The sequence below is a fragment of the Abrus precatorius genome, unplaced genomic scaffold (assembly GCF_003935025.1).
Source record: "Abrus precatorius isolate BTA unplaced genomic scaffold, Abrus_2018 Scaffold10, whole genome shotgun sequence".
Classification (NCBI taxonomy): Eukaryota; Viridiplantae; Streptophyta; class Magnoliopsida; order Fabales; family Fabaceae; genus Abrus; species Abrus precatorius.
Genome location: NW_020874292.1, coordinates 15,969,248 through 15,996,693, shown reverse-complemented (window position 1 = coordinate 15,996,693; position 27,446 = coordinate 15,969,248). Strand labels below are relative to the sequence as shown.

Sequence of the window (27,446 nt, the reverse complement as noted above, 5' to 3'; positions counted from 1 at the left end):
ACATTAATGTAAGTTTAAAAACTTTTATACTAAATATGAACCTTTAGTTTAACTTATATCTAACAGTCAGTGAAGTAATAAATTATAAACCGTTATAATTAAGTCAAATAAAAGATTCAAATCAAGTGTAAGAGTTTTTAAACTTATACTAGTGTGCAAAGGTCCTGCTCCATGTTTTAAACATTAAAAAATCTTCAAAATAATAGAATGAACATAAAAAACCTAATCCTTGAAGCGTAAGATTCCTCATGCGTGAACTTATATCACTCTTGAAGTATATAATCTTATAATTCAAGAAAACCTAATTATTACTGTTTGGGATAATGAAAATTTTCTAAGTTAAAAATCATCTCAAAGGAAACTACATTTCAACAAGTTTTGGGAGTCAAGAAGGAGCCAAAGATAAGCCTGAACATAAGAGAATATTAGAAGATTATCTAAGATCTTTAGTTTTAATTAAAAGGTACACATTTTGAGCTATTTTATGAGATTTTTGTCACATTGTTGATTTTTCTCTAAACTGCTTGAAAGACAAGAAAATATTCTAAGACCACAAAACTAAACCACGTAAAACTAGTTCTTGATTAATCGTTTTGATAAAAAATCATGTCTGTTATTAAAATTTCTACTGCCATATCATGCTCCTAATAAGGAAAAATTTAACTTGTAACTTATTAAGTTGGCATTGGTAGATGATATTTACTGTTATTGCAAGTTATTTCTCTTATTTAACAACTGTAAATTCTGAATGCCATTTCTCCACAAAGTATGATTGTATCTCACAATTGAAAATGTAATCAGCTTTTATATTTGCTAGCTTGAAGTTTTAAATTTTTTCTAGGGTCAAAAAGAAAATGGCTTTAAATTTTAAATACATACTTTCTGTTACAGTTTTTAGCTGCAATTCAATTACTTCTTCCCTCTCTTCTGCTTCCTCTGGTATGAAATTCCTATCATCCTTGATCTCTAGATTCTCTTCTGTGTGTGATGCTGGAATCTGTTGTTGTTTCTGAGTATCATTAGTTGGATCAATTTCTGCAGTCTCTCCCTCCAGATTCAAATGCTTTATCATTGGGGTCTCCTGGTTCTGCACTGCAGATTGAGATTCAGCTTTCTTCTCATTTTCCGTAATGGTTTGATGTGTCACTTCATGTAGATCAAATGCCTATTATATGTTATCACAAATTCTGCATCAGCTAAAAGATGTTGGATTCCATAAAAATATTTCTTTTTTTTATCATAGACTCATAATTAACTTGGGCAAATGTGAAAATGAATGATAGTCTCTATTCTTTTAGCATATTATGTTGTTGTCATTCTCAAACCTTGGGAACTCTTATTTTCTCCTCAGAATTAACTTCTTTGATCGGCCCCTCTTTTGTAGTAGTCACTTCTACCTCTTCTGTATGCATTTCTCCTTGATTGCTTTCACCAAGTTCTCCAGTGCCAACATATGTCGTAGTTGGTAAAGTTTGCAGGGAGATATCGTCAGACACACCTATTATTATACAACTGAGAAGTTGAATGCAATGATGCACACAATGTTGTCTATGTTAATGTTTAACTGTACCTTTATGTTATCATCAAATTAAAATAGCCCCCTGCCACAATCAGCTGATTTTTATTACTCTTTTTATGTTATCATCTACTCATAGAGCTCAACAAAACTGTGTTTCTTCCAAATATACTATTTTAAATTTTTTTGTGTCAGAGATAGTTGTTTCAAAGATTTGAAAAATCATGTTGGTGTTTTTCCATTTATTTTCCTTGGAAAAGTGTTTATGATTTCTTGCTGCATGTCAAGTCCATGTCAAATAAAAAGAGAAAGTTTTCTCTTGCAGTTTTAGTAGTAATAAATTCTTTAATATTTGAAAACATACTTTCTGAAGCAATTTGTAGTAACTGTAATTCGTTTTCTTCCTCCATCTCATTTGCTTGCTTTTGTATGAAGTTCCCATCATCTTCAATCTCCTGTTTTTCTCCTGTGTGTGGTGCTGGAACCATCTGTCGTTTCATATTATTGTTAGTTAGATTAATTTCTACATTATCTCCCTCCAGATTCAAATGCGTTATCATTGTGGTCCCCTGGTTCTGCACTTCAGATTGAGGTTCAGCTTTCATCTCATTTTCCATGATGGTTTGATGTGTCACTTCAAGTCGATCAAATGCCTATTATATGTTATGATAAAAATTGCATCAGCTAAAAGATGTTGGATGACAAGAAAAATATATTTTTTAATCCTGGGCTCATGATTAATGTGTGCAGCTGTGAAGATGAAAGATAGAGTCTATTCTTTTAGCATATTTTCTTCTTCTCACTCAAACCTTGAGAACTCTCATTATCACCTCGGAATCATCTTCTGGGATGTGCCCCTCTTTGGCAGTTCTCACTTCTAATTCTTCTTCTGCATGCATCTCTTCTTGATTTCTTACACCAAATGCTCCAGCACGAACATATGTTGTAGTTGGTAAAATTTGCAGAGCCATATCTTCAGTCACACCTATCATTATACAACTGAGATGTTGAAGGCAATGATTCACACAATGTTGTCTGTATTAATGTTTAGCAGTCCCTTTATGTTATCTTCAAAATTAAAATAGACCCTGGCACAATAGGTGGCTCTTTGTTGTCAAAATATTACTCTTTTTATGTTATCTTCGACTCATAGAACTGAACAAAACTGTATTTTTTTCAAATATACTAATTTTATACTTTTTTTGTGTGACATATTTGTTTCTAAAGATTTGAAAATCAAGTTGGTGTTCTTTTGTATATTTTCTTTGGAAAGGTGTTCATGCTTTATTCCTGCATGTCAAGTCAATCTCAATGAAAAGAGAAAGTTCTGTTGGGCAGTTTTAATTTTGAAAACATACTTTCTGATGCAGTTTGCAGTGACTGCATTTCATTTGCTTCTTCTCTCCCTTTTTCTTCATCTTCTATGAAATTCCCATCACCCTCAATTTCTAATTTTTCTCCAGTGTGGGTTTCTGGAACCATTTGTTGTTTCTCAGTACCAGTCGTTGGATTAATTTCTGCAATCTCTGCTTTGAGATTCAAAAGCTCTATCATTGTAGTCTGCTGGTTCTGCATTTCAGGTTGGGATTCATCTTTCATCTCATTGCCCATGATTGTTTGATGTGTCACTTCATGTAGATCAAGTGCCTAATATATATTATGACAAATACTGCATCAGCTAAAACATGTTGGACACCGTGAAAATAAATATTTTTATCATTGGTTCATTAATTAACTTGTGCAAGTGTGCAGATAAAAGATAGTGTCTATTCTTTTAGTATATTTTCTTGTTGTAACTCTCAAACCTTGGGAAGTCTTTTTTCCTCCTCAGAATCATCCTCTAGGATGTGCCCCTTTTTGGTTGTCACTTCTAATGCTTCTTCTGCATGCATTACTTCTTGATTGCTTTCATCAAATGCTACAGCACCAACACTTGTTGTAGTTGGTAAAGTTTGCAGGGCCATATCTTCAGGCACACCTATCATTATACAAATGAGATGTTGAATGCAATGATTCACACAATGTTGTCTGTGTTAATATTTAGCTGTACCTTTATGTTATCTTGAAAATTAAAATACCCCCCTGGCACAATAAACTTCTAACTGTTTTTCTGTTATCTTCTACTCATTGAATAAAACTGTGTTTGTTTAATATATACTAATTTTAATTTTTTTTTTGGTGAGATATTTGTTTCTTATGATTTGAAAAATCATGTTTTTTTATTTACTTGCTTTTGAAAGGTGTTTGGGCTTTTTTCTTGCATGTCATGTCAATGTCAATGAAAAGAGAAAGTTCTGTCTGGCAGTTTCAAGAGTACTGAAGTGTTGTTTAATTTTGAAAACATACTTTCTGAGGCAGTTTGCAGTGACTGCATTTCATTTTCTTCTCTTCCTTTTGCTTCCTCTTGGATGAAATTCCCGTCCCTCTCTATTTCTAGTTTTTCTCCAGTGTGGGTTGTTGGAACTGTTTGTTGCTTCACAGTATCATTGGATGGATTAATTTCTGCAGTCTCTCCTTCAATATTCAAAAGCTCAAACATTGTGGTCTGCCGGTTCTGCATTTCCGTTGGGGTTTCAGCTTTCATCTCATTTGCCATAATGGTTTGATGTGTCACTTCATGTAGGTAAAATGCCTAATATGTTATGACAAATACTGCATCAGCTAAAACTTGTTGGATACCATGAAAATAAATATTTTTTATCACAGGCTCATAATTAACTTGTGCAAGTGTGCAGATGAAAGATAGTGTCTAGTCCTTTAGTATATTTTCTTGTTGTAACTCAAACCTTGGGAACTCTCTTTTTCTCCTCAGTATCATCTTCTGGGATGTGTGCCTCTTTGGTATTTGTCACTTCTAATTTTTCTTCTGCATGCATTTCTTCTTGATTGCTTTCATGAAATGCTCCAGCACCAACATATGTTGTAGTTGGTAAAGTTTCCAGGGCCATATCTTCAGGCACACCTATCATTATACAAATGAGATGTTGAATGTAATGATTCATGAAAAGTCATTTCTTGCCGGAAAAAATGTCTAAAGTTTTTTGAAATGTTCATTTTCAGCATACAACTCAACCCATGTCTTGTTCTTAATGAAGTGAATCATCTGCATGCAACTTACCTATACACCAGTCAAATTAAAACATACTTTCAAGTTCCATGCAACATGCTAGACTTCCTTCTTTGGTATATCCTAGAGACTAAACATTTTGATAAGACATAAGGTGCTCATACCACCTTACACTTTCATCTTCAAGAATCCAATGTGTCGCATACCACATAGGTTCACAAGGTGAATGTTAAATTCTTAACTAGTATAAGAGTAGAACAGTAAAACCTAACATCACTAAACAATAACAATTTTCCACACACTCTATATGACCTATGGGGTTCTACTTGGCAATTATGGCTTTAAGTAATGGAATATATCAATTGAGAGAAATGGAGAATTGTCGTGGAATGGGCTTAAGTTCCAGCCCTCTTTCGCATTTACTATATACACATGTATATGTGTGTTTCTTCTATGTACATAGGTGGTCTCATGGACTTAAATTCCAAGGCAAATAAATTATAAGATTTACACCTTTAGGAACTAGAAATTTATTTGTGCACAAACACTAATTTAAATGATTATATGGGAATTTATCAACAACTCCACCTATGGCCTCATAATTGGTCCCAAGCCTAGGTAAAGGAGAAGGGTTGTCTTAGGCCTTCAGCAATCAACGTAGAACTTGTCGAAACCTTTTATATGGATTACGCATGACGATATTGTGCGATGGCTGGGTCATTACCCGGAATTAATGCCCTACATGACTTGAGTATAGTGTCAAATAAGCTAGAGCAACTACATTGGTGTCAGATGTAATGTGAAATGAGCAAGGGTCCACATATTTGGCTAGAAAAATGTGGGTAAAGAAGTTAGTCCAAGAATGTGTTTTTTGATTTGGTTAATGGAATATCGATACTTTGACAAGAAAGTCGTTAGAAGTGGTGGACAATATGGTTCGTAGAAATATTTACAACATGTGCCTTCAAGAAACAAAATGGGTTGAAAATAAGGTTAAAGATCTTGATACTACAAGTTTCAAACTTTAGTATGCAGAAAAAGTCAAGGAAAAGAACTGAGTAGGAATCATTGAGGATAATACTTGAAAAAAGAACGTGGTAGAGATTAAAAGGATTGGGGATAGGATTATATCTTTCAAGTTATTGGTTGCACAAGACACTGTTAACGTCATTAATGCTTATGCTCCACAAGTGGCTCAGAAACCCTTTTGAAAGAAAAGTTTTGGGAGGATTGAGAGGAGTTGGTCTAAGACATTCCACAAACCAAAAAGATTTTTATCGGTGGAGACTTTAATGGTCATGTTGATTGTGAGGCAAGACAATTTATAAGGGTTCATGGTGATTTTGGTTTTGGACAGTTAAACGAGAAAGGACAATCTATTCTTAATTTCTTAATGACCTACAACTTTAAGATTATGAACACTTGTTTTAATAAGAGGAAAGAACATTTCATCACTTTTAAGAGCAATGCTTCAAGGTTGCAAATTGATTTTTACTTGGTAAAGAATCTAGACAAAGGAATTTGTAAGGATTGCAAATTGATTCCAAGAGAGAGCCTTACTACACAACATAAGGTCTTGGTCTTTGATGTTTGTTTCAAGATTGGTAAATAAACAACTTGACGAGGTATTGTTTCACAAATTAACTGGTGGCTAGTTAAAGGTGAGAAATAGTTAGACTTTTAGAAGTAATTAGTAAAAGAGGGTAGCTGGGCTGCACAAGGTAGCTCTAATATCATTTAGGACAAAATGGCTATAGAGTTTAGGAAAGTTGCTAAGACAATTTTAGGTGAATTTAGAGATTTGGACCAAAAGACAAGGAATCATGGTAGTGGAATGAAAGTGTGCAAGTGAAGATTAAAGAGAAGAGAATGTGTTTTTAAAACTTTGCATACATGCAACAATGCTAAAAATTGAGCAAAGTATCGAATTGTAAGAAATGAAACAAAAAAGCATGTTCTAAGGCTTTCGAACGGTTTTATCAAGATCTTGGGACAATGTATGATGAACGAAAGATTTATAAGCTTGCCTAAAATAAAGAAAAAAAATCTAGAGATTTGGATCAAGTTAAATGTATTAAGGATGAAGAAGGGAAAAATTTTGGTTTCTGATCAAGAAATCAAAGATGGATGGGAGAAATATTTTTATAAACTTTTTAACAATAGACAAGGAGCAAGTGGAATATAATAGGATTAGAAGTGCAAGCGATGATCTAAATTTAGCATATTACCGTAAGATTCGAGTTAGAGAAAAAGAAGATCTTAAGAGGATGGACAATGGTAAAGTATTTGGCCCCAATAATAACTGTATAGAAGTTTGGAAAAGTTTAGAAAAACAAGGACTTGAGTGGTTTACTAAGCTCTTTAATAAGATTTTAAGACCTAAGAGTGTGTTAGATGAATGGAGGAAAAACACTTTAGGAAAAACACTTTGGTTCTTATATACAAGAACAAGGGTGACATCCAAAATTGTGCAAACTATAAAACACTTTAATACAGCTGTACATATTTGTTGTAATTGATACATGTTTATTGCAGAATTATTTTATTACCATATATAGATATCAGTTTTAGGAAGTTGTTTATAATCCCTGAAAATCTACTGTATTAGAGGAACATTTACAGCATATTTCTTTTTGTAAAGTTTCACAATTAATATTTAAAGAGAGACAAGGCCTCAAGGAAGGCAAGCAATCTTATCACAGAAATACTCTAGTTTGTTATCTTTTTATGTGTCTTGTGTTTTTCTGACATGGTATCAGAGCTAAAACTCTGAACCGTGGTAAGTGTCTTTGTCTTGGTTATTTGTGTCTTGGACATATCTCAACACATTTTTTGGTTGTTGCTTTTGTGTTTTCTTGGTGCATCATGTCTTGTGAGAAAGTAGAATCTTTCCATGTTTGTTTTAATGGAAAAAATTACTTTGCCTGGGAATTTCAGTTCAAATTGTTCGTGAAAGGGAAAGAATTATGGGGTCATATTGATGGGAAGGATCTAGCTCCCAAAGATGCAGAGGCCTTGGTAAAATGGGAAATTAAGGATGCTTGTGTCATGACGTGGATGTTCAGGGTGATGTTCTTGATGCAGCTCTCACTGCTATCATAAAAGTACATGAATCCAGCAAGAGGAACCAATTTTTGATGAAGTTGTGTCCATACTTTGAAGTGGCTCATTCTAATTTGATGAACCGCGATCCTGTACCTTCCTTAGATGCTTGTTTGAGTGCACTCCTTTGAGAAGAACAATGCTTACTGACTCAAGCATCAATGGAACAAAAAACTAATGCTAATGACCCAATTAATGTAGCCTATGCAGCACAAGGAAGAAGCAAAGGGAAATATGTGCGTGGTATTCAATGCTATAGTTGTAAAGGGTTTGGTCACATTGCAAAGGAATGTTCGCAGAAATTTTGTAATTATTGCAAACAACGGGGGCACATCATTTCCTCATGTCCCACACGACCTGTAAGGAGGCAAGGAACTGCATATCATGCCTCAGTTGGTGCATCAAGTTCTGCTGCTACTTCTATGATTGAACATGATACAGCTGCACCTTTTGCCTCATCTCAAAATCCAAATACACTCACTCTTGAAATAGTACAGCAGATGATACTTTCTGCTTTTTCTGCATTTGGATTCTCAGGTAGTTTTAATTCTCATTCTCTGCCTTGGTATATTGATTCTGGAGCCTCTAATCATATGACAAATATAATTGTACCTCTGCCCAATGTTCAAAAATATGATGGAACTCAAAAAATACATACTGCTGATGGAAATTCTCTGGATATAAGTGTTGTTGGTGATATTTCTCCATCTCTAACTAATGTTTTTGTGTCTCCTGGACTATCTACTAATCTTATTTCTGTTGGACAATTAGTAGACCATGATTGTAATGTGCAATTTTCTTCTTTTGGTTGCATTGTGTAGGATCAAGTGTTGGGAAAAATAATCGCAACAAGGCCTAAAGTGGGACGACTCTTTCCTATACAACTTCCTAGATTTCCTCTTTCTGGAACTTGTCGTAGATTTCCTTTACTCTCACTTGCTTGTATTGATGCGAAAATTGGTAACCAAGAGTGGCATAAGCGTCTAGGCCATCCCAATCCTTACATTCTTTGTACCTTGCTTAAATTTGGTTCATTAGGCAATAAAAATTCTCACATTCTTGATGTTTCCTTTGATTATACTACATGTAAATTGGGAAAAAGTAAAGTTCTGCCGTTTCCTTCTAATTCATTCCATGCAACTGAATGTTTTGATGTAATCCATAGTGATGTTTGGGGTATTGCTCCTGTTATTTCTCATACATACTATAAGTATTTTGTTACTTTCATAGATGATTGCAATTGCTTTACATGGGTGTATTTTCTTCGGTCTAAAATAGAGATTTTCTCAATTTTTAAACGTTTTGTAGCCTTCATTAAGACTCAATTCTCCAAGCATATAAAAATTTTGAGATCTGATTCAGGTGGGGAATATATGTCTAAAGATTTTCAGGTCTTTCTACAAAACAAAGGAATAATTTCTCAACGCTATTATCTTTCAACACCACAACAAAACAGCGTAGCCGAAAGAAAGAATCGTCATCTTCTTAATGTTGTTAGAACTCTTCTTCTTGAATCATCTATTCTTCCTCGTTTTTGGTGTGAAGCTCTTTCTACTGCAGTTCATTTAATAAACTGTCTTCCATCTCCCATGTTAGGTAATGTTTCACCGTTTCATAAGTTGCATGGATATACTCCTTCTTATTCTGGTCTTCGTATATTTAGTTGTATTTGTTTTGTGCATCTTCTTATTCATGAGCATCATAAACTTCTTGCTCAATCTGTTAAGTGTGCCTTCTTGGGTTATTCTAATTCACAAAAAGGTTATGTTTGTTATGATCCATCTGCTCGTCGCATAAGAGTATCTAGGAATGTTATTTTTTTTTAAAAATAATTTTTTTTCCATCATATGTTGAACCACAATCTTCTTCACTTTCGCTTATGCCTCACTTTTCAAATGATTCATCCATGGTGGAACATTTCAAACCTAGTGTTGTGTATGAAAGACGTCGTAACAAGTTAGGCTCTCATCCAGATCCTAGCCCGGCATCTTGTCGTGCCTCCTATTCGTCGATCCACTCGGCCATCTAGACCTCCAGATTGGTATGGTTTTCTTTCCCATGTATCCTTCAGTACTACTTCGACTTCTATTTCTGTTCCATCAAGTTTTAAACAGGCAATGGAACAAGAGTGTTGGAAACAGGCTATTCAAGCGGAATTGGAGGCTCTTAAAGAGAATCAAACTTGGGATATTGTTCCTTGTCCATCGAATATTAAACTCATTGGGAGTAAATAGGTTTTTTCTATTAAGCTACATTCTGATGGTTCTTTGGATCGTCATAAAGCACGTCTTGTGGCTCTTGGTAATAAGCAAGAATATTGAATTGATTATGAGGAGACATTTGCTCCTGTGGCTAAATTAACTACTGTTAGAACTATACTTGCTATTGTTGCATCTCAGTCTTGGCCACTTCATCAAATGGATGTAAAGAATGCTTTTCTACACGGTGATCTTAATGAAGAAATTTACATGAAGCTTCCTCCTGGTTTGTCTACTTCTTCTCCTCAGAATGTTTGTAGATTAAAACGGTCTTTATATGGACTTAAGCAGGCACCTCACGCTTAGTTTGAGAAGTTTCGTAGTACACTTCTCAACTTCTCTTTTTCACAAAGTCACAATGATTATTCTCTTTTCTTTCATAAGTCTTCTACAGAGATAGTTCTTCTCTTAATTTATGTGGATGATATTGTTATCACTGGCTCAAATTGGAGCTTAATTTCCAAGCTTCAAGAAATGCTTAATTCTACTTTTCAGACGAAGGATCTGGGCCATCTAACATATTTTTTGGGTCTAGAAGTTCATCATCGGTCAAATGGAATTTTTGTGAATCAATATAAATATATCCAAGACCTTGTGGCTTTGGCAGGTTTACATGGTGCTAGTTCGATGGATACTCCTATGGAAGTCAATGTGAAACACAGCAAAACCGTAGGAGATTTGCTGCCTGATCCTACTCTTTGTCGACGTTTGGTTGGAAGTCTTATATAGTTAACAATCACTCGCCCTGACATTTCATATGCAGTTCACCAAGTTAGTCAGTTTATGTCCTCTCCTCGACATCTCCATCTTGCTGTTGTTCGTTTTATTATTCGCTACCTCCTTGGCACTACTATGTGTGGGTTGTATTTTTCCTTTGGTAAATCTTTGCAGCTCACAGCTTATAGTGATGCTGATTGGGCCGCTGTCCCGACAGTCGCCGATCAACTACAGGTTGGTGTGTGTTTCTAGGTGATGCATTGATATCTTGGATGGGTAAGAAACAAGACCGAGTGGCTAAATCATCCACCGAGGCTTAATATCGTGCAATGTCATCTACTAGTTCAGAAATTGTTTGGTTGCGAAGTCTTTTAGAGGAACTTGGCTTTACACAATCTGATTCCACCCCATTGTATGCTGATAATACAAGTGCCATTCAGATCGCAAAATTCCTGTTTTCCATGAACGTACCAAGCACATCGAGGTGAACTGCCATTATATTAGAGAGATCTTCAACAAACAACTTATCTCTCTTCCTTACATTTCCACTACCCACCAAGTAACAGATATCTTTACTAAAGCAATGACAAAGCCACGACATAAGTTTCTTGTTGACAAATTGCTACTGGATGACTTACCAGCATCAATTTGAGAGGGGATGTCAATATCTCAATATAGTTGTACATATTTGTTGTAATTGATACCTGTTTATTGCAGAATTATTTTATTACCATATATAGATATCAATTTTAGGAAGTTGTTTATAGTCCCTGAAAATCTGCTATATTAGAGGAACATTTACAGCATATTCCTTTTTGTAAAGTTTCACAATTAATATTTAAAGAGAGACAGGGTCTCAAGGAAGGCAAGCAATCTTATCACAAAAATACTCTAGCTTGTTATCTTTTTATGTGTCTTGTGTTTTTCTGACACTTACAAGGGACATACAAAAGATTATCTCTAAGTGAATGCTCTTTGTGGATGACACATTGTTGGTTGAGGATTTAAAAGAAGAGGTTCATGCTTAATTTGAGTTATTGAGGGAGACTTTAGAATGTAAGAGTTTTTGCTTGAGTAGATCTAAGTCAAAGTATATACATTGTAAGTTTAGCAAAAAGCAATATGAGGATCATGCATTAGAAGTTAAAATTGGAGATGATATTATACCACAAGTTTGCAAGTTCAAGTACTTGGGATCAATTATACAAAATGATGTTACTCATGAAGTACAAGCTAGGTGGTTAAAGTGGAGAAAGACATTAAGAATTATTTGTGACTGTAAAGTACTTATAAAACTTAAAGGAAAGTTTTACTATACTGCAATACAACTAACTATCCTATATGATAGTGAGAAATTTAGGCCTTAAGGGAACATAAGAAGAAAGTGAAAGTGGTAAAAATGAGAATGTTAAGGTGGATGAATGAATGCACAAAACAGGCCAAAATAAGAAATGATAGTATATGTGAGAATATTGGAGTAGCACTTTTAGTGAAAAAAAATAACTAAAAATCATTTTAGGTGGTTCGATCACATGCAAAGAATATCTTTGGAGGTACCAGTGAAGTGAACAGAGTAGATTGCATGACTTATAGTCTAGTAAAAAGGGGTCGAGGGAGACTAGAAAAAACACATTAGATGAAGTTTTTAAAAGAAACCTTTTGGTTAACTAGATTTATGAAAACTTGATTTTTGACCGAGTTCAATGGCGTCATGTGATCCATGTAGCCCACCTCACCTAGTGAGATAAGGCATGGTTTTTGTTGTATTTGGGAATTTAGTAACATATATAAATATGTCCATAAAGGTTAATGTTGATTGACTCTTCACCTTCTAAAATTGAACAGTGAGACACTTGAACTAAATGTGTCATTGGGAATGCACTTTCCATTTTAGAATTTCTTAAATGGCTTCGTTGAGTTATAGGCATTGGTTAGTCATGAGTTTTATGGAAAAAGAATAAGGTTTTAACACGAGTTCCTATTAGCTAGAGTTGATAATACTAAATATTTTTTAGTAAAATATTTAGAATACAACACATAAGAAAAATAATTAAAAGCAATGAACCTATAGTTCCTCCATGTAAATATATTTTTAGAAAATACTTCACTTAGGAAATTTAAAACAATTTCCTAAAGGTATGTTCTTGAGTATAAGTGCCTCTATATAGATGAAAATATAATGATCTTACATGTGGACAACCTTAAGTGGTTTAGTGTTCCTATTCTTATAAGACATCTATAAATTAACTAAAATAAGATAATACAATCATTTATAAAATTACATCCTTCAATGAATATATACTATATTCATGAAGAGAAAAATAAATAGTTTAATGAGCATAAATAGTTTGCTCTAATACAAACCAATTGTACTGAAATATTTGTGGTTAAAAAATTTATAATATTTTCACAATCTTCAATTAGATAAATACTGACTATATAAAACCCTTAAATAACTATTCTCAATTTGGTAAATACCCATTCTCTTCGTTATTGAAGATAGGTACTCATTCTTTTTTATTACAATTTATTCACCAGGTAAATATCATTTTTAGATACCGAGGTTTATAAACCTTCATAGAAAAATAATAAGTTACTTTACATAATTATACGTAAATTGTAGAGGGTAAAACAGACATTCAAGTACAATAATTTTACTTATTTTATCCCTTTAAGTAAATCAAGCTTATTCTTAAAGTTTCAAAATTATATTTTCCATAACTTTAAAGAAATATAACTATTATTAATACCAATGTTCTTTTCTACCTGGTATACAGAAATGAGAATGTTACAATTCACACAATGTTGTCTGTGTTTAATGTTTAGCTGTCCCTTTATGTTATCTTCAGAATTAAAATAGCCCCCTCGCACAATAAACTTCCAATCTTTTTCTTTTATCTACTCATGGAACTAAATAAAACTGTGTCTCTTTCAAATATACTAATTTTAAAAAAATAAATTGTGAAAGAGATGTTTGTTTCTAAAGATTTGTAAAATCATGTTGGTGTTTTTTGTTTATTTGCCTTGAAAAAGTGTTTATGCTTTCTTTTGCATGTCAAGTCAATATCAAAGAAAAGAGAGTTTTCTTTTGCAGTTTTAAGAGTAATAAAGTGTTGTTTAAGTTTACATACTTTCTGATGCTGTTTGCTGTAACTGCGTTTCATTTGCTTCTTCTGTCTCTTCTGCTTCCTCTTGTATAAATATACCATCATCCGCAATCGCTAGTTTTTCTCCTGTGGGCGTTGCTGGAACTGTTTGTTGTTTCTCAGCATCATTAGTTGTATTAATTTCTGCAGTCTCTCCTTCGAGACACAAAAGCTTTATCACTGTGGTCTCCTGCTTCTGCGTCTCAATTTGGGGTTCAACTTTCATCTCATGGTCCACGATGGTTTGATGTGTCACTTCATGTAGATCAAATGCCTATTATATGTTAGAACAAAAACTGCATCAGCTGAAACATGTTGGATGCCATGAAAATAAATATTTTTTTTATCATGGGCTCATAATTAACGTGTGCAGATGAAAGATAATGTCTATTCTTTTAGTATATTTTCTTGTTGTAACTCTCAAACCTTGGGAACTCTCTTTTTCTCCTCAGAATAATCTTCTGGGATCTTTCCCTCTTTGAAACTTGTCATTTCTAATTTTTCTTCTGTATGCAGTTCTTCTTGGTTGCTTTCATCAAATGCTCCAGCGCCGACATACGTTGTTGATAAAGTTTGCAGTGTCATATCTGCAGGCACACCTATCATTATACAAATGAGTTGTTGAATGCAATGATGCACACATTGTGTTCCGTGTTAATGTTTAGCTGTACCTCTATGTTATTTTCAAAATTTAGATAGCCGCCTGGCCCAATAAGCTTCATGTTATCATCTACTCGCAGAACTGAATAAAACTGTGTCTCTTTCAAATATACTATTTAAATATTTTGTGACAGATATTTGTTTCTAAAGATTTGTAAAATCATGTTGGGGTTTTTTTATTTATTTTCCTTGTAAAATTGTTGTGATTTGTTCTTGCATGTGAAGTCAAATTTAATGAAAAGAGAAAGATCTCCTTGGGCAGTTTTAAGAGTAATTAAGTGTAGTTAAATTTTGAACACATACTTTCTGATGCAGTTTTCAGTAACTGCATTTTATTTGCTCCTTCCGTCTTGTTTGCTTCCTCTTGTATGAATCCCTCATCATTATTGATCTCAAATTTTTCTACTCTGTTTGACGCTGGAACCTTTTCTTGTTCTTCATTATCATTTGTTGAAGTTATTTCTGTATTCTCTCCTTCCAAATTCAGATGCTTTATAAATATTATTTCCTGGTTCTGTGCTTCAGATTGGGGTTCATCTTTCAGTTCATTTTCCACACTGGTTTGGTGTATCAGTTCCTGCAGAACAAATGCCTGTTTCAACAAATACTATGTCATAGCTTAAAGATGTGTGAGGTGAAAATCAATGTTTTGTTGACATGGACTTCTAATTAGCATATGCAAGTGTGAAAATGCAAGGTGGTATCTATCACTTTCTAGTTTATTTTGCTGATATCTGCTCAAACCTTTGGAACTGTCGTTTTCATCTCAATATCTGTTTTCGGTATCTGCCTTTCTTTGGCACCTGCTGAGTCCGTTTCTGTATATATTTCTTGAATGCTTTTGTCTACTGCTTCAACACTGACAGATGTTGTATTGGATAATGTTTGTGGGGCTCTATCTTCAGGCATACCTATCGATATACAAATGAGAGTTTGAATGCAATCACCAACACAAAGTTGTCTATGCTACTGCTTTTATGTGTGTGTATATATTTGAAAATTAGATAGGTCCCACTAGCATAACAAGCTGCTCTACATGTCATCCACATACAGAGCTGGATAAATTTATTGTTACGTTTTCCCATAGAAGAATAAGCTTGTTGTGCTTGTTTGCAGAATGTCAAGTCAAATTTGTTAAAAAAGGAAGAGCAGGTTACTGAAGTTTCAAAACCTAGTTACTTTTTTTCATATCTTTGTTACTCCATATCATTGGATTCTTTGATATTTGTTTCTTTCTCTGGTGTATTTTCTTTTTTTACCTTTCGGTATCTCTGAATTATTGACCAGTTGTGACTCTAGAATCTTCTCTAGTTCATCAACATCATAACTTGATTTTGTTCTGCTTTCCAATCCCATCTTTCCATCACCGTGGATATGCTCTGTAATCAAGCTCTCCATGCTTGATGTTTCTGATTGGTGGTCTATCTGTTCATTTTCTACATCGACCTTCATTACAGTTTCTGGTTGATCAGTTGCCTGTTTTAACATATGCAGTTTCAAAACCAATTTTGTATTGCCAATGGAGAAAATAAATGATTGGTTGTTAGTTTGTGTGGACATGCAATTACTTTTGTTGAACATCTAGCAGATGTCTCTGATTATTTTCTTAACATTATTTCTAGCTAACCTCAACAGCATTGGCTGCTTTCTCAAGGTCATTGTCTAGTCTGCAGTCCATGTGGTCATCTGTTGTTGCTGATTCCTCTTCCTGAACATTTTGCTGCTGTGAAGTTTTCTCTACTGTTTTGGGTAATTCTGACTGGTTTTTATCATCCAGTATTTTCTGTTCTGCATGTATTTCTTCTTGAATGCTTTCTTCAACTCTTTGAATTCTGAATGATGCTGTAGTATGTATAGTTGATAGAACTTTTTCCTCAGGCACACCTTATACCAAAAAATGTTGAATGCAATAATCAACACATGTTGGACTATGGTCGTATGCTCTGTTGAAAATTAAAAAAAATCCTACTGCCCAACATGCTGCTTTTTTGGCCAAGGAATTATTGTTTACATGTTTTCTTCCACATAGAGATTTGGATAAATTTGTTCTTTCTTTTGAAACTAGAAACACCGTAGTTTTTAATTTTATTCTATGGGCCAAACAAATTTTGTTTCAAGGGATTTGAGAAACCATCTAGGTCTTCTATACTTTATATTTATTTTTCCAGGTAAGAATAAGTTTATTGTATATGCTTCTAGGATCTCAAATCAAAATCAGTAAAAGCAAAGGAGTGGATTTGCTAAAATTTTAAATCATAATTACTTTGTATGTTAAACTTTTGTATCTCCACACTGATGGCTTCTTTGATATCTGTTACTTCCTCTGGCATTGTTTTACCACCATCCTCGATATCTGAATTCTCAACTGAACATGATTGTGGTATCTTCTTCTGTTTGCTCACATCAGAACTTGATTTTGTGCTCCTTTCCATTGTTAGCTTTTCTTCAGCATCGATATGCTTTGTTATTATACTCTCCATGCTCAATGCTTGCAATCGGTGATCACCATGTTGTTCGCTTTCTGCACTGACCTTAACCATGGTTTTGGGTTGATCAATTGCCTGTTTCAATTTATGCAGTATCAGAATCAATTTGTTTTACAAATGGAGAAAATAAATGATTGATTGTTGTTTGCATGGATATCCAAGCATGTTTCAATTTATGTGTGGGAAATGACATACTGTTATGGTTCCGATTATTTTCTTGTTAACTACATTACTGCCTAACCTCAACAATATCAACTCTTTGCTCAAGTTTATTTTCTGGTTTGTTGCTATTGTTGTTATCTATTGCGGCTGAGTCATCTTCTATTGTCTCGCCTTCTAAATTCAGATGTTTTACTATGGAGTCCAGGTTCTGCGCTTCAACTTGAATTTCAGCTTTCTTTTCATATTCCACATTTGAGTTTTCTTTCACTTCATGTAGATCAAATGCCTATTTTAATATATACTGTGTCAGAACTTAATATTTACCACAGGAAAAGACAAAAAGAAATTATTTTGGTGTGCATGGATGTAGAATTAAGATGGCTATAGATTAAAATGCAAGATATCATGCATTATTTCCTATTTTATTTTGTTGTTGGCTGCACAAACCTCAGAAACTTTCTTTTTCTCCTGCAAATCATTCTCTGGACTCTGCTGCTCTTTGGTATCTGTTACTGCTGATTCCACTTCATTTTGTATTTCTTCTTGGATGCTTTCCTCAACTGTTTCAACTCCAACAGATGCAATGGTGTGCAATGTTGACAGAGCTTTATCTGCAGCCACACCTGTCATTATACAAATTAGAAGTTGAGCGCAATCATCCACATAAGGTTGGCTACTATACTATTTTTTGTGCAATTATATTTTTCTTTCAAAATATTAAAAACCCACTGGCATGAAAGTTTCTTTAATACGGACTAAGAATTACTGTTTAGATATTGTGATCCACATATATAATTAGATTAAATTGTTCTTTAATCCAAACTGAATACATAGAGGAGATTAACTTTTTCGCCACGCTTTTTGCTATTCACACCACTTTTTTTATTGTGACTTCCAGAATTTAATTTCCAGAATTGTGTTTCAGAAACTAAATTCTGGAAGCAATTTCCAATCACTTTTGGAAATTATATTCTGGAAACAATTTTGTACCTTCTGAAATCTAAATTCTAGCATTAAATTCTGGAAATAATTTCGGAAGTGATTTTATATCTTTTAGAAACTAAATTCCAGAAGCTAAACTTCAAGAATTTATGGCCTTTTTGGTGAACATGATAGGAAATAATAAGATGACTGTTGGAAAAAGATATGATATGATAAGGGAAGAATAAGCTCTTATAATATCCTATGTGTAATGTAAAATAGGATAGTAAAGCAAATAACATTATTTCTTCCCATTTAATGTTTGCCAAAGTTACTCTTTTATCAAAATTAATATTATTTTTTGTTGAATTATTTAATTTTTTGAATTTTCAATAAAGATATAGATATTAAAATAAAAAATGTGTTCATAAAATGTTAAAATTTTGATAATAAATTATAATTATTTTTTTCAATTAAAAATTATTTTTTGTAAAAAATTATAATTAAAAAATAAATTTTAAAATTTTATTTTATAAAATGAGTAAAATATCTTTTATAAAAAATATACTTTTCTTAAAAAAAATTATTAAAAAATATTCATGTAATATTTTTTTTATAAAAGTATTAAAGTTATATTTTTTGAATAATTATTTTTGGGACTTAGTCTTTATAAAATATTTTGTTAGAATATAATCCCTACTTTATCACAAATTATTAATTTTAGTTCATATAGCTAACGTGCTTCATTGAGATACGTACTGCCAGCCAAGTGTCAGTTCTTGGTTAGATCACATAAGTTTGAGGGACTAAAGTAATAATTCGTGAAGAAGAAGTGATTATTTCCTAACCAAATATTTTATACGGACTCCAAATTTTGAAACTTTTGTATGGACCAAAGTATGAGTACAGAAGTAAAAAAAAAAAAAGTTATCCTATCCCATGGCTCCTAATTCATTACCCTCCCCAAGATAAGAATGTGAACAATTAGTTAGGATAATTCAATTGGACTATCATATCGTATTGTTCAACTGAAAATAAAATAGGATGGGATAAACTATTTTATCATATTCTTTTATCTTAACCACCAAAAAGGCCTATAGTTTCCAGAAGATATTAAATACGTTAAAAAAATTAAATTCTAGAATTCACATTAAAAAAAATGTATGAACAGCAAAAAAGTTTGATGAGAATAGCAATCCCCATACATAGATATTGATGTTATTAGTTTATGCCGAAGAAATTTGGATCTGGGAAATTCAAAAGCCATGTTTGTCATTTTTTCCAGGAAATTTAGATGTCATGTTTGTCAAATTTCTTAAAAAAAATAAAAAAGTTGGGTCAAACAAAACAACAACAACCAGTCTTATTATACTAGTTGAAGATGGCTACATGGATCACATGACACCGTTGAGCACGATCAAAATCAAAATTCTTAGAAATATTAGTTATCAATAGATCTATTTTAATAACATTTTTTAAGGTTCTTTCAGCTACCCCTTTTTATCGAACTAAGAGTCATGTTATTCATTCTCTTCACCCGTGCCTGTAGTGATCTTCTGGAAAAACTCTTAGATTCTAAAGTCTTCTTCCATAACTCAAGTTTAGCATTAACCCTCTGTTTTTTAATCCTCAACTAACACTATGTAGTTTGCAAAAAGCATGTACTTAAGGATAATCTTTTGTATGTTATTTTTAAGTACATAAGACTAGGTTAAATAAGTAAGCAAAGCCTTGAACCTATCCTTATAGGGAAATCCTTAAATTTGCCTCTAAGAATTCTTATACATGTAGTTACCCCCTCATACATATCCTATACAGCCCAAATATATACTACACGAACCATTTTCTTTTCTAAAGCCTTCCATAACACTTTTCTTTTTGTATGGTCATATGCCTTTTCCAGGTAAATAAAAATATTATGTAAATTCTTTTCTTTGTTGCAGTACTTTTCCATCAATTTCGTAAAAAATATATATCTTATGTTTTAGACCTTTCTGGCATAAAACATGTTGATGTCCCACATCAACTATAGATATAGCTAAATAAGAGCTTATAAAAGTTAAAACAATCCTCACCTTACAAGATAGCTTTTGGGTTGAGTTAGGTTTAAAGTCCAAATTCAACATAGTATCAGAGCCTATTGAGATCCAATATTGGGACACCCTTGGCTAAAAAACAAAAGTCTAGCCCACTAATTTTCTTAGTGCAATTAACCTAGTCCTTTGACTTTTCCAGTGCTACTTACCTAGCCCCGCAACTTATCTTTTGCTATATCTATAAAAAGAAAAAGTCTCACATTGACTATAGATAATGTTAAATAAGACCTTATAAAGGTTAAATTAATCCTTACCTTATAAACTAGCTTTTAGGGTTGAGGTAGGCTTAAAGCCCAAATTCAACAAACCCAAATTAATGTTTTCAATCCAATTTCCTTTCATAGTCTATGCTCAATCACCTTTTTCCACAACTTTATATTGTGACTCATAAGTTTAATCTCTGTAATGTGCACAATTCAAAATATGGCCCTTCCTTTTGTATATAGGAACCAAAGCACTTGTCTTCCATTCATCTAGCATATTTTTAACTCTCAAAATCTTTAAAGTTTTGTAAGCCACTCAATTCCTTGTTCTCCCATACATTTCAAAAAGTTGGACCAAACAAATTTCTAGAAATTCTCTTAAAAATGATTTTTTTAAAATGAAGAAAGTACTAAAAAAAATAGAGCATTTAGATAAGCTGATTGTAGTAGCTTCTTCTTCTATATTCTAAATCCAAGACCCAACAACACACTACCCAAGAAACTTAAAAGTAACTTTTAAGCTAAATGAAACATGAAATTACCAACTGCTTTAAACTTCAACTTTAAAGTAGCTTTTAAGACCCAAAGAAGTCAAGCCAATCCTGACTTTAAGCTTGTTGTCTTTTTGTTGGATTCAAAATCAAATTTGGTAAGGACAAAAGAGAAGGATGTTGAATTTTCCAACTATAATTACTTTCTGTAGCAGATTTTTGTAACTCTATTTAGTGGCTTCTTTGATATTTATTGATTCCTTAGGTTTGATTTTACCAAATTCCTTGATCTCTGGATTGTTGATTGAGTGGGACTCTGGATTCTTCTCCTCATTATCTATTTCATAAGTTGTTTTTGAACTGCTTTCCATTTCTTCTCCTTCTATATTGATATGTTTTACAATCACATTCTCCATGCTTGATGCTTCAGATTGGTGGTGAGCATTTTCTTCCATCTCTGCATCAATCTTGACCATGGATTTGGGGTTCTCAATTGCCTGTTTGACATTGCAGCATCAGTATTAAATTTGTTTGCATGGATGCATAAGCACAAGCAGTTTGTGTGAAACAGTATGCAGTTATCTATATGAATATTTTCTTGTTTACTTCATAACAGCCTAACCTCAAGAACTATAGTCATTTGCTTAAGTTCACTTTCTGCTGTGCTGCTATTGTTCTCTGTCACAATTGATTCCTCTTCCTTACCTTCATCCTCAAGTACACCTGTCATTGTGCATATAATGTGTTTGTACGCTATCATCTGTACAAAGTTTGCTAAAGTAGTTCATGTTATGTTGAATGATTCCCAACACAAGGTTGACTAGGTGCTCTTCCTTTTTTTGTGGTTTGTGGATTTATGTTTACATCAAAATAAAAAATTCCACTCCCTCAATAAGACAACAAGGCGCTTTATGAGGCAAAATAATTACAATTTACTTGTTATAATTCACATACACAATTGAGTTCTTGTTTCTTTTATCTGAACACAATGGTTTGCAGTTCTAGTCTGAGCGAAGATTTTTTGTTTGAAGGTGTTTCAAAAACCACGTAGGCCTCCCTTTTATTTTCCCCATAAATTACAAGCTTCTTGCATTTGTTTCTAGGATGTCAAATGAAAATTTGGTTCAAACATAAGAGCAGTTTGTAAATTTTCAAACCTTGATTACTCTCAAATTCAGATTTTTGTAACTCTGCTTCAGTAGCTTCTTTGATATATATTATTTTCTCTGGCATGATTTTTCCACCATCCTTGATCTCTGAATTTTTTGTAGAGTATGCTTCTGAAGTCTTTTCCAGTTCTTCCACATCTTGACTTGATCTTGTACTGCTTTCGTTGGTCAACTTTCCTTCCAAATGGGAATGCTTTGCAATCTCATTCTCCATTTTGAATACTTCAGATTGGTGGTCAGTATCTCCATTTTTTGCAGCGTCTTTGCCCACAGATTGGGTTAGATCAATTTTCTGTTTTAACATATGCAGCATAAGAATCAAATTTACATCACAAAAAAAGATAATAAATGATTGAATTTTACATATGGATGAGTGTATTATGGTGTGAAAAAGAATGCAGGTATCATCTACATGAATATTTTATTATTTACTTCATTCTGTCTAACCTCTAGAGCTTTAGTCATTTGCTCAAGTTCATTTTGTGGTCTGCAGCTCTGGTCGTTATCTATCACTGTTGATTCTTCTTCCTCATTTGTTTCTTTCTCAAAGATTTTTCCAGCCATCTCTCCTTGGTTAATTTCCAATTTGGGTAATGCTGATGTGGCTTCATCCTCAAGCTCACCTGTCATTATACATACGAGAAGTTTGTAACTATCATCCCCATAAAGTTTGCTTAAGTTGTTATTTTCTAGTACATCTGCTAATGCTAGATATCCTGTCTTAGAATCTGGTACCTTTTCTTATTCTCCAATGTACTTACTTGATTTTGGTATTGTTTCCATCATAACCAGTCCTTCTGATTCTCTATGCAAGATCTGGTTCTTTTTGCTATATCCTTCAGGCTGGTATTCAGCTTGTTTTTCACTTTCCACACAGGCCTTGCTTGATTCTTGAGATATATCTTGAGGTCTTGTTTCAGTGACTTCACCAGTCTTGCCACTATCTGGTTTCCTTGATTCCTCAACCAATAGATATTTAGAACTTACATCATTACCATTTTCTTGTGGACATTTGTTTTCTTCAGTTTCAATCTTTGTAATTGACTCAACTGATTGGAGACTCTGCAAAAATGGAAGGTTATCAACTCATGATATTTAATTTAGACTAAATAACCTTATTGATAAGTATAAATAAATACGAAAAACAATCAAAATTAAGCTCTCTGCAGAAGTTGAAAATTTCCTTATTACTTAAACAATGCAGTGCAACATTCCCACTTCTAAAGAAAATAAGCTATCATTGGTAAGTTGATTCATTCTTTCTTTTTTTTTTTCTTTTCTACTTGCATGTATGAGAGATATCTTCTCTCTTCAATGCTCTTTTCAGCAAATCCTGAAGCTTGCAGTTCAGTCTTTTCTGGAATCAGAATTATGTGTCCTCTTTTTTCTTTCTTCCTGTTTGTTTTTCTGCTGAGTCTCTCTTGTCTCCATCATATTTTTCTGGATTGGTTTTGTTATTTTCAGTGGTCTCTGAGTCCCATTTGAGTTATTTCCTCTGCATTTTCCTCCTTTTCCCTATACATTCAGCCCAACTAAAATTTTTGTCTCATCCACCATGTCAACTTGTGGCACTGCTATTTCTTTCAGTGCTTAGTTAGAGATATATCTTTAGATTTTTCCCTTTCTATTGCAATTTTTTCTTACTTGGTCCATCTGTTAATGTGTTTTCAAGCTTAAACCTTTCATATTCATTTTCAAAGTAGCTTTGCCATAGCTATTAGTAACATTTACTGTGGAGGAATCATCAGTTTTATGAGGCATGGATTTATCCTATTTAGTCCTATATTTATCATATACTAATTGCTAGAACTGATTGACTGACTGTGTTCTTCCATTTGTGCTTTTGTGCTGATGGCATTCCCACTTTCTCGTTCAGTACCTCAAGCTTATTTCTTTAATATCATCCTCTGCATGTTTCTGTTACTATTATGCTTGCTGTCCATGTCTTCTTTATCTGTTACACATGGCTCTGTTACTCTTTTAATCATCCTTGCTTGGCTTCTTCGTTTCTAAGTCAAGGTTAGAATAGAAATTAAAACTATTGACTAGGCTGTTATATTATGCTTGTTATCCATGTTCTCCTTACCTCTTTCACATGGATCTGTCACTCTTTTATCATCACTGCCAAGAATTTTGGTTTCCAAGTCAAGGTTAGAAATTAAAACTTTATTTATCATACCAATATGATAGAGTTTTCGTTTGAGCAGAAATAAGACAAAGTATGTTCATTGTAAGTTTAGCAAAAAAAACAAGATGAGGATCATGAGTTGGAAGTTAAAAATGGAGATGATATTATATCACAAGTTTCTCAATTCAGATACTTAGGATTGATTATGCAGAATGACGGGGAAATTAATGAAGATGTTACTCATAGAATACAAGCTTGGTGGTTAAAGTTGAGAAAGGTATCAAGAATTATTTGTGACCGTGTAGTACCTATCAAGCTAAAAGGAAAGTTTTATCATACTACAATACAACCAGCTATTTGATATGGTAGTAAATGCTAGGCCTTAAATGAAGATGAGAAAAAAGTGGAAATGACAGAAATGAGAATGTTATTTGAAAAGATCTTTTGATTAATAATATTTCTGAAATTTAATTTTTAACCAAGTTCAGTGGCATTGTGTGATCTATGTAGCCAACTTCATACATTGGAATAAGACTTGGTGGTTGTTATTTTTGTTGCATTGATCATACAAACATTGCATTGAAAAAACTTATAGCAGTTCATTGTATAGGGATCAGCATCTTTCTTTTCCCCTTGCATCTTGTGCTCTCATTTTTCTGTAGTCTCTTAGATCACTTTCAATAGATGCATCTAAACACAGTTGCATTTAACCGTTCTTTGTGTGTCATTCTATATTTATCATTTGTATAAGCATTTTTCCACTTCCGCATATGTCCAATAATATTAATGGATGGGATAATCTTGAAAGTTTATTGTGGAGGGACCTCTGTTTCATTGGCATGCTACCCTAATATTATTTCCTTAACATCTCTAGTAGACCAGAGTCATCATATTATAGGTTTGCCCATGATAGCAACATTTCTCATTTCACTACCGATTGATCTTGGTGTTTGTTACAATTGGGAATGTACATGCCTAAATCAGCCCCAAAAGCTAACTAGAGGGAAGAGGATTGTCAAATCGTTAGGGTACTTTGTCTACATACTCAACCAAAGGTGAATCTTAAACCCTCTACCTTTTTCACCCAAAACTAGACATATAGAACTTGACATTGACAGGATTGGATGTCTATGGCTGACCCAACAACAGGACTAGAATAGGATTTGATGTCCTGACAGAATCCGGAACTGATTGAACTTAAATCAAACCCAAAAGCTAGTTCGAGGGGGTGGATTGCTGAGTCATTTTAAGGGATACTTCATCTATATATTCAACTACTGAGATCTTAATAGTTTTCTTCCTTTCAAATAAAGAATATATTTATCCAGGATTTTGTTAACATCAATTCTTAGGACTAATTTTAAGTAACTAAAAGTAAAAAGATTTATTGGAAAAGAAATATTTATTACATCATTTGAAATCCTTAATATATTTAAATTTGGATCTTTTCCATTTCCAAGAGTTGGGAAATATTCGGTAGATAACGGCAATTTTTCAAGGATCCTGAAAATCCCAACTGTGTCTTCCCACTATACAGAGGACCATGCTTCCTCACATAAACATGAAAATAATTGTCATGATAAAGAAATCCCCAAACCAACTATTTTTTGTTTATAAGTACTACACACCCAAAAGCCAAAAGGAATATTACTGCATAATAACCATGTTTAGCAGGAGAATCAAGCAGCAATAGAAGTAAGGCTTCCGACATTGAGATAACTAATCAAACTGTTTACTTCAGGTACATACATGCAATGACAGAAGCTAATTCTGCTAGAATCAGGTCATGAAAACTTTAATAGAAAGACATACCATATCAGATGCATCTTCTGGAGTCTTGGTTTCAGCTTCCATGTTGTTGGCCTGATCAATTTGGAAGAAGGTGAAATTGCAAAAGAATATTGATGAATTAAACACGAACTATCTTCTGTAGTGTTGCTTCACTTTTGATCTCCCAGAACATAGGCTGCTAGCTCGATTATGTATGTTCTGCCAGAGCTTCTTGTGACTTCTAATCGAAACTAGCTGTAGTAGAGACGTGTGTGCATGTACATGTTAATATACTTGGATAGCAATATTACTGAAGTACCTTTGAAGTGAATAGCACTCGTAATATGGTAATACATGTCACTAGTAGTTCACAACTGCAATGGTCCTGCTGATAGATCAATCACATGCCCAATGCCTAATATTCAACTTTATGTCTACGATAAATTAATTCTTATTTATTATCCATATTTATCCATCTAGTCACACTAGGCATAATTATTTATCCATATTTTTTTGGGTTGGCTTTTCTGTAGTCAAGGATCCTACTTTGAATTGCTTGGTCTGCCAAACTTCTCAATCTGCTTATGGCTTGTTTGATGACTAATAACGTGATCTTAAATAAGGTTTTCTAAAAATTTATAAATTTTTTTATTTAATTTTTCATTTTTAATTTTTTTAAACAAGTCTTTAAATTATTGTTTTTCTTTTTTATTCAGTCTATCTATTAGTAATTTGTGAGTTTTTTCTAGTATGTAATATCCAACTTAACTCATGTAATTTGTGAGAGTTGATGTGGATGATGGTGTGACATCTATACTGTGTAAGTATGAAATTTAGTTAATTTATTGCTAAATTAATTTTTTATGGTAGATAAATATACATAACGTTATAAGTATTTTAGAAAATGATTGTTCCACTGGTATTAAAAATATAAAAATGTATTTAATTAATAAAATATATTCTAATGATAATTTTTAAATGTTTTATCATACTTGATGTTAATTGATGATATTTAAGTACTTTTTTAAAGTAATTAAAGAAACTATTAATTTGATTTGAGTTTGATGAATAAGTTTATATGACGGGTTTAAAATGAGAGTGACAATGTTATATGAAGTTTTTTCTCAAAAATAAAAGCTTAAATTTATAATATAGAGACAAAATGAACTGCAAATAGTGTCATCCAGCATAATCTCCTTTTTCCATTACGTGTAGCGTAGATATCCTTCAATAGGTTTTGTAAGTCATTTGCCAATTGCCAGGTTAAATGGGAGAGGAATTTTTGGGGTGCGTCTGGCTTAGTAGCAAAGTCAAACTTTCTTGGAATGTTCAAGAGACAGTAGTTTTATTATACTTTTCTAATATCTTTCTACTACTTTATAAAATAAGTACTAAATAAAAATATTTGTTTATTATTATGTTAAAAATATAAAATATATTAAATAATTTATTTATTTAATAATTAAGAAAATTTATAAAAACAAAAGATAAGATTTTGTAGATGAATAAAGTAGCTTTCATGTGGCTAGTGGAATATTGGCTGTGGAAAGCAAC

At 33.0% G+C, this 27,446-nt stretch overlaps 1 protein-coding gene across 1 annotated transcript; it reads right to left on the bottom strand.

The window, feature by feature from the left end:
- Positions 1-731: 731 nt before the first annotated feature.
- Positions 732-26,209, bottom strand: LOC113862989 (pericentrin-like). The gene is made up of 23 exons (XM_027496344.1): positions 25,935-26,209; positions 22,756-23,056; positions 22,442-22,617; positions 21,983-22,286; positions 21,448-21,548; positions 21,103-21,322; positions 17,562-17,737; positions 17,194-17,400; positions 16,730-17,027; positions 16,094-16,350; positions 15,726-15,942; positions 15,211-15,377; positions 14,770-15,058; positions 14,233-14,405; positions 13,792-14,080; positions 4,303-4,478; positions 3,863-4,148; positions 3,322-3,494; positions 2,875-3,163; positions 2,347-2,501; positions 1,881-2,169; positions 1,326-1,498; positions 732-1,165 (listed from the first exon to the last, which is right to left on the bottom strand). The coding sequence occupies exons 1-23, from the start codon at positions 25,974-25,976 to the stop codon at positions 827-829; spliced, it is 5,097 nt and encodes a 1,698-aa protein (XP_027352145.1). The 5' UTR covers positions 25,977-26,209; the 3' UTR covers positions 732-826.
- Positions 26,210-27,446: the final 1,237 nt, after the last annotated feature.

Bases quoted from the DNA above. Each gene is read 5' to 3' on its own strand.
- LOC113862989 (XM_027496344.1), bottom strand. From the start codon at position 25,976: ATGGAAGCTGAAACCAAGACTCCAGAAGATGCATCTGATATG. The intron at 17,738-21,102 runs GTAAAATCAAAC...GTATAATGACAG, and splicing joins TCCAGAGATCAAGGAATTTG to GTGTGGCTGCAGATAAAGCT. The intron at 14,406-14,769 runs GTATGTGTTCAA...GTATAATGATAG, and splicing joins ACTGAAAACTGCATCAGAAA to GTGTGCCTGCAGATATGACA.